This window comes from Delphinus delphis, chromosome 4 (assembly GCF_949987515.2).
Source record: "Delphinus delphis chromosome 4, mDelDel1.2, whole genome shotgun sequence".
NCBI lineage: Eukaryota > Metazoa > Chordata > Mammalia > Artiodactyla > Delphinidae > Delphinus > Delphinus delphis.
In genome coordinates, this window is record NC_082686.1 from 3,909,645 (window position 1) to 3,917,765 (window position 8,121).

Sequence of the window (8,121 nt, forward strand, 5' to 3'; positions counted from 1 at the left end):
AGGTATGGTCTTTCCCTCTGCTTTGAGTGAACGTTACATTCAAAAAAATTCAAACACACACAGTGCTTTGCATGCGTGGTCTTCTCTCCGAATAAGAGCGAAGCCAGCAGATGCTTCCGTGGTTGTTCTTCGTGGCATGAGCTTCCAGACCGTGTGACTAGGACGCTGATGATGTCGTCGTTGATGATGGCGGTGGTGGTGACAGTGACGGTGGTGGAGGTGATGGTGGTGATGACAGTGATGGAGGTGGGGGTGACGGTGACGGTGGTGGAGATGATGGTGGTGGTGACAGTGATGGAGGTGGGGGTGACGGTGACGGTGGTGGAGGTGATGGTGGTGACAGTGATGGAGGTGGGGGTGACAGTGACGGTGGTGGAGGTGATGGTGGTGACAGTGATGGAGGTGGGGGTGACAGTGACGGTGGTGGAGGTGATGGTGGTGGTGACAGTGATGGAGGTGGGGGTGACAGTGACGGTGGTGACAGCGGTGGAGGCGCTGATGGTGAGGGTGGGAGAGGACGGTGGCATCTGGCCGCTGTGACTAAGCTTTGCGGCATCACAGTCACACTTGGGTCCTCAGCGCCACGTCAGCATTTACGTTGCAACACACATGACCACGACCTCCTTGCTGCCCGTCCTTTCAGAGAACGCCCAGCCCTGGTGTCGGAACCTAAGTCCAGAAATGCAGCTCCCCGTCATTCTGCTTAAATGAGCCACACCCGCTATGTATAGCCTATAATTTAGTTCTTAATTTTTTTTGACCAAGAATGTAGAGATGCTTGCAGAGCCACTGGGCTGAAGAGCCCGTGCAGACACTTTCCTGGTCTCCCTGCTCTCGTATAGTCTTTGCACAGCACTTCCCTTCTTCAGCACCTCCCCGTTTCCACACCTCCCTCCCAGGGATTCCGTTCTCTCTGCGCTCAGGGTCCGTCGCCCCACCTGTGATTTGTTCACTTAAGTGATCGCAGTCACGGTACGGCCAGCGTCAGCAGGTGTGTGGGTCAGGTTCAGGGAAGACCGGGTGGACCCCGGGCGTGTGTCCTGGCGTAAGGGTCTGCGTGCTGGGGACCGGCTGGTGCGGCTCACAGGTGCACTTCATCTGAAATGACCAATGAAACTACCCGGACTTGTCTACTTTTCAGGTAGAAAAGTCACGTGTGTACAGTGTAAATGTCTCATTCTCGATGGTTCCTTTAGGACAGGTTTCCTGTATCGTATCCCGCTCCACTCTCGGTTTGAAAGAACAAGATTGAGTGAGAATGCACTATGCACTGTGCACTGCACACGTTAGTGTTTTCACTAAACTAAAAGGGAAGGAATAGTCTCCACCCTCGAGCGGTGGACAGTGCGGTGACACACGGACAGGGGCGAGGTAACACCCCCGTGTGTGAGAGCACAGCGGAATCTTGAAGAGAGGGGGCCTGGGAGGAGGGAAGGAGAGCCCGGACGGGACTGTGGAATCCAGGTTTTCAAGACCCGAGCAGGGCCCGTGAGGGCGTGGGCGCCTTTGAGGGTGGCTGCCTGTCGGCGCGTGTCTGGGTCCCGCCTGACCTGCGCCTCGGCCTTCGGGCGTGGTGTCCCGGGCTCACCGCCCTGTGGTCCCTCCTAGGTCCTGGCCGTGAGGATCGACGACCTGGACCACCTCCCCGAGACCACCACCATCGACGCCTCCTCCATCGGTATCGTCCAGGTGAGCCCGGCGCACGCGGGGCCCGGGACATCTCACCCGAGGGGCCCCGGCAGGTGTCCTGAGCAGCCTTTGGGAAAAAACGCACGTTTCACGCGCGTTTGCCTCTGTTTTATTGGTTGGTCGTCACCCCAGGAGCCTTTTAGTTTCTATAAAAGTTTCTAGAATTTCAGTTTTCTGAATCCTGACATATCTCCTTTTAGAGAATAGATGGTTTCTTAAGTCACAGTTCCCCACAGAAAACAGTCAATAGAGAGCGTGTGTACACGTGCGTACGTGTGTGTACAGAGAGAATTAGGTTTATTTTAAGGACTTGGTGCCCACGAGTGTGGAGCTGGCAAGTCCAGAGCTTTCAGGACGGGCCGGAGGCTGGAGACCCAGGAGGAGTTGATGCTGTGCCCGGGGTCCATCTGGAGACAGAGTTCCCGCTTCCTCTGGGAGCTTCAGGCTTTCCTCTCGAGGCCTTCGCCCGATGGGACGAGGCCCACCCGCATTGCAGAGGGCGCTCTGCATGACTCAGTACCCACCGATTTCAGCGTTAATCACATCTGAAAGATCCCTTCACGGCAGCCTCTAGACTGGTGTTCAGCCACCCAGCCGGGCGCCCGAGCCCAGCCACGTCGACACTTAAACTTAAGCATCACAGGTGTTTCCAGAAAAGCTTATTAGCACGATTAGATTATTAGAAGCAAAATAACTTTCAATGTATTAGGTGAACTTACTTTTAAAAGGAATTTTTAGTCAGTAGCTTTATATAAAAAGCTTCTCTTATTTTATTTTATTTTTTTGTGGTACGCGGGCCTCTCACCGTTGTGGCCTCTCCCGTTGCGGAGCACAGGCTCCGGACGCGCAGGCTCAGCGGCCATGGCTCACGGGCCCAGCCGCTCCGCGGCACGTGGGATCCTCCCGGACCGGGGCACGAACCCGTGTCCCCCGCATCGGCAGGCGGACTCTCAACCACTGCGCCACCAGGGAAGCCCAGCTTCTCTTCTTTTAAAGGAAACGTGTCATGCTCTCGGTTATTTTAAAATCACGTTTCTACCTCTGTGTTTTGCAACGGAGCTTTGGGCGCGGCGCTCAGTGGCCGGGTTGTACTGAACCGCCGTGCCCCACGCCTCAGCAGCCCCGGAGGGCCAGGACCACGCCCACCCTGGCCGGGGCAACCCCTCCTCAGGGTCTGCCTGCCGCTGGGTGGGAGCAAGTCTCATGGATGGCACCAAGGACCAGGAGGGAGGAGAGCCTTGCTGGCCACCGTGACTCAGCGGCCTCCGTGATGCTGGGCCAGCCCAGCTGTAGGTCGGAAAACAGGCCACACTTAGCAGCTCAAGAAGACGTGTGCAGGGCACCCGTCTGGGGTCACCATTACCGCCGGGCCCTGTTTGCTGTCCCCAGAAAAGGTGACTGCACAGTTCTTGCGGTCAGCCTCATTTTGATCCAAGATTGTGTCTGCAGTGAATCTGTTTCAGCCAGGGGATGAGAGTCCTGATGTGAAAGCATTTTTCAGTCTCAGACTGAGCTCAACAGGGCTGAAACAGTGGCTCAAAAAATCTGCTTTTAGAGATGTTTCTATTTCAGCACAAAATGTGGCTTTTAAAAATATGACTGGTATCTAAAATCCTTCACCTGAAAGAAAAGCAACTGAAACCAACAGGAACTTGCCCCCGTCCTTCGAAGTGCAAGTTAGCAGACAAGCCTGGTCACCTGGTGTCCAGGAACAGGGCCGGGCCGCGCTGGCCGCTTCGGGGCCACAGCCCGTTGACCCGCTGTTGTCACGCCTTCTCTTCCTGCAGCCTGAGCTGAGCCTGGGGCAGGAGGATCTGGCGGAAGGGAAGCACGTGAAAGCCGCCAGGAGGACTCACAAGAGGAAGCAGAAGCCAGAGGACGAGGCCGGGGCCACGGGGCCCGAGGAGGCCACCTTCAGCGAGTTCTCGGAGAAGGAGGCCACGTTCTCGGGCGGCGTCGGGGACGAGACCAGCTCCGCCGTGCAGAGCATCCAGCAGGTCGCCGCTCCCCGTGCAGGGCTGGGGGCCCCGGGCGTGGGGGGCCTGGACTCTGGCCGTGGCCAGCACGTGCCCCGTTTCCCAGCTTAGACCCAGAAGTCACCGCCATCCTCCCGGGTTGGGAACGGGGCTGCGTCTAGTTTGGGGAGGTTCTCAATGGCCTGAGCATGCCGGCCAGTCAGGCAGGGCCCGACTCTGCATGCCAGGGCGTGTGGCTGGCCAGCCTGCTGCTTTTAACCAAGGCTTCCCCGCTGGGGTTTCGAGGCCCCCAGCTCCTGGTCGGCGTGTGTCGGACGCCACACCCCTCCCCTGACTGGCCCTGGTCACCCTGGTTGCAGACGTTCCTGCGTTCCAGCCCTGTCTGTGGGGAGGAGCATGGCTTTGCTTTTTCATTTATTAGCTCTGGCACTGCACATTGGTTCACTGCCCTTCTGACCTTTACAGTTGGGATTTCCATTTACCATCATCACTTCACAGAAGTTAAGAGACAGTGAAGAATGTGCTCTGTTTTTCTCATTACTTTCTTCTGTTTTTTTTCCTAGCTACGGAAACCCTTTGATTTTCAGTTCCAGCTGATGGCCTCGGTGACGGTGTCTGTATCTTGTTTCTCTCTTTCACTAGAATTCTTTTTCCAGGAAAAATGAACTTGGTTTAATCTCTCAGCAGCAGGTGTTTTAACTCCTTCCTTTGGGCCAGGGGTGTGATGATTCCAGCGTCACGAGATGGCCTCCGTGACAAAGTACAGCACAGGAAGCTGCTCATGTTCTCGATTCTGCAGGAACTAACGGTCCCATGTTGTGCGTGACTCTTCCAGGTGGTGGTGACGCTGGGCGACCCCAATGTGACCACCCCGTCGAGCTCCGTCGGCCTGACCAACATCACCGTGACCCCCATCACCACCGCGGCCGGGACTCAGTTTACCAACCTCCAGCCGGTGGCCGTCGGGCACCTGACCACCCCGGAGCGCCAGCTGCAGCTGGACAACTCCATCCTGACCGTGACCTTTGACACTGTCAGCGGCTCTGCCATGCTGCACAACCGCCAGAACGAGCTCCAGATCCACCCGCAGCCGGAAGCCTCGAATCCGCAGTCGGTGGCCCACTTCATCAACCTGACCACCCTGGTCAACTCCATCACGCCCCTGGGGAGCCAGCTCGGCGAGCAGCCGCCGCTCACCTGGCGGGCGGTGCCCCAGACAGACGTGCTGCCCGCCCCGGCCCCCGCCCCGCAGGCCGCCCAGCCCCCGGTGCCGGCCGAGCAGCAGCCGCAGATGTACAGCTACTGAGTCACCCTGCGGGGACCTGGGGGAGAACCACAGGCAGGCGGTCCGGTTCTGTTTTTATTTGAGATTTGTTTGCTGGATACCAAACGAAAAAACAAACACCGCACGTTGCAGCATCAGGAAGGTTGACGTAGCTTTTGCAGCGTCATCTCCAAATTCACCAACAGCCATCCCAGTCTGTCAGCTGAGCTCACGAGTGACCTCGAGCAGGTCCCCCTGAGGCCCCATGTGCTCTGCCCGGCAAGGCCAGGCCCCCAGGCGTCCCTCCCGGAAGGCGGATGGGCGCAGGGTTTGGGAAAAGGAAACCCAGGGAGGAGCAGCATGGTAAGACCCGTATGTCACCAGGGATGTAAGTGGCGTGTTTCATGTTTCCCTTTAGGGCTCCGCTACTGTGTGGAAACGTAGCCGGTTTTCTCCTGTGGCTGCTGCACGTTTTTGCTAACGAGCAGATAGGAGTTCAAGTCACGTTGACTCTCTTTGAAATCTGAGTTGAGTCGAATTCGTTCAGCACCTTTGGGCTGAAACCATGTGGGAGGATGCCCTGTGGGAGCGGATGCCCCTCCTCTGGCCTTCACGAGTTGCTCTCGGGCAAGGGGTCGCGTGAGGCTGCCGACCAAGGCACCTTAGTGGTAGAATTCGTGAATCGATTCTCAATATGCCTCTTCCCTTTTTTTTTTTTTTAAACTTTACCTCGAGCACGCCTGTGTGATCGAGACTGCGGAGGCCATGTCGTTCTCTATTTTCCTCTAACACACAGAAGTCGTTTGCACTGTGGGACTGCGGGTCCACGTCCAGCTCTACGCGGCTGCCCCGATGCAGGGGCCGTGAGCCTCATGCCGGCCCCTCTGGGGGCACCTCGGGGTTGTGTCTCAGGATTCCCTGCCACCAAATGTATTTATTAGGGCTGAGGCGTAGCCAGAATCCCCCGCACTAGAGAACAGGGGAGAAATTCATGTCTTTTTTCTGTTTAAACTTTAAGTCCAAAGGTTGGTGTGTTTCAAGACCAGTTTTCTATAAAATGTTGAATGAACTTGGCTCTTTCCCCAAGAAAGGTATAGGTTTTTTTGAAATGTGAAGACAGTGCTATTTCCTGCCAAGTAGTATGAAAGCAGAAAGGCTATTAGCTGAGCAGTAGAAGCGTCAGTGCCCCTAATGAATGAGTGAATAAATATGCTGAGCGACGGGAGCGCTGCCCCTCCAGGGGACGCGCTTTCACACGTGTGCGCCCGTTTCAGAAGTGGCCGGTGAGGCTCTGGACCACCAAGGCGGCAGCCAGCAGCCAGCCCTCCCACGGCGCAGCCAGGGAAACAAAGAGGCGGGCAAAGAGGCTAGATTTCTACCCTCCTGATGCTTTAACGCTGTCCAGAATGAAATGATACGTTTGTTTGCCTTACTTTGTCCTGATCAGTATTTGTCCCCGATCCTGCATTGTTTGGGAGACCATCAGTAGCGGATAAATGAGGCAGAATAACCTTACGCTGCTAGTGAGGCTACAGACGACCTGTTACGCAAAATGCAACGTTCTCAGCACTTCGCTTCATTCCAAATCGCACGATTTTGAGGAGGGGGCTAGGCTTTGATTTGTGCAATACATGCTTTCGTGAACTAAGTTCATCACCCACGCGGCATGTGAAAGGGGCTTCAGGATTCGCCCTCCACACCCAGCTCACCGGTAACTCCCGACGACTCGCACCTCTGAATTGGTAGTGGGGGATTGTTTGACTTTTAATTTATGATAATTATTTTTTATGTTATTTATGTATATAATTAACTGCTTTATACCTAATAGTTTCATCAAATGAACTTGGGCTGGGGGTGATATACTTTCTAAGTATCGTCTCTGTTCTCCAAATGTAAGTGGTCCAGGTATCCGTGGCATCATCAAAAGCGCCGAGGTTCCTAAGGTATTTTCTTAAAAATCGCTGACCGTCCTTTTGCATTTGCAGAATGTAAGGGATGAAATGACCAAGTAAAAAATCCAAACGTGATTGAACACCCGCTAGCATTTATCTTTTATTCCTCTTCCCTATGAAACAAAGGCCTTTTAAATCACAATTTTATTTTTTTAAGAGAAGTTGTTTTTATGCTTAGAGTAAGAACGCATCAGATGTCTTTAAAGAACCTGATTTAGGTTGTGCGGCCCCAGTGTACCTCCCGCCGTTTATTTAACGACACAGATGCTTAATCATACTTCCTGTTATAGTAAGAACTCTAAATAAAAATCAAATTGACTCCTGAGTTTTCTGTAGAAATATTTGGTCTAATAGGGTCACTGTCTGAGGCAAAATAGGTTCGTGTTGTCTTAAAACGGTTGCTATGAATTTGCATATAAGACACTGGGAAGCAAAAAATAAAAAGTACTACTCAGCCCAAAGAGTTACCAGCTGTAGACTGTTCCGCACCTCTGTCGCTGTTTCCTGATGGAAAAGATTTACTTTTTTTTAACTGATCCCAGTGCACAGCTGTATCCATAGGAGGAAATTGGATGGAGCCGTTGTGACCACTGAGCTCTGTGAATCCCTCGGGGTTATTCTAAATTAATAAACAGAAGATGCTTGGTTTTGGCCGGTGAATTTGTGAAGTTGTGTCGTTCTGTGCCCCCTGACGGTGTAAGCCTTGCAGAGCAGGCCCCCGGGATTGCGTGTCCCTGAGGCAAGGAGGGGACGGGGGCCCCGAGTGGGATGTGTTCCTTGTGCCGGGTGCCGCTCCACTGTGACCGACAGGGACCTGCCTTGGAGGATTCGGGGCCCGGGAGGCAGATGCACGGACTTCACAGTCACAGTGGCCAGAGCTCGAGGCTCCCAGCTCAGGGCCGTGTCAGTGACTTTCCCGTTGGATTTTGAAATGCATCAAGGCTGAGAGGTCACGTGTATTTCGTGTCCCGTTAGTTTGTATAACGACAAATAAAAGTTGCCATGAGCTGTGTTTTTCCATTGCTGGCCCTCTGCTCCGACTGCCCATTCTCAGTAGTGGACACACGGTATATTTTGAGAACGGTTGTAATTCCTGTGTAGTTCAGACCCTGTGAAATGTTAGGATTATTTTAAATGACCCAAACATTGAAAATAAACAAGATACTGAGATATCAGAAGCTTTCACAAGGGTTTGTTTGTTTGTTTAAAAGCAACAAAGCAGGGCTTCCCTGGTGGCGCA

General features: G+C 54.0%; 1 protein-coding gene across 2 annotated transcripts in view; it reads left to right on the forward strand.

Annotated features, from left to right (window-relative positions):
• PRDM15 (PR/SET domain 15) overlaps nucleotides 1–4,971 on the forward strand; it is a 41,838-nt gene extending 36,867 nt beyond the window's left edge. For both annotated transcript variants that reach the window (XM_060009781.1, XM_060009782.1), the window contains exons 21-23: nucleotides 1,609–1,689; nucleotides 3,477–3,686; nucleotides 4,501–4,971. In XM_060009781.1, the coding sequence (XP_059865764.1) occupies nucleotides 1,609–1,689; nucleotides 3,477–3,686; nucleotides 4,501–4,971 (762 nt within the window). The remainder of the gene's footprint in view (nucleotides 1–1,608; nucleotides 1,690–3,476; nucleotides 3,687–4,500) is intronic.
• Nucleotides 4,972–8,121: the final 3,150 nt, after the last annotated feature.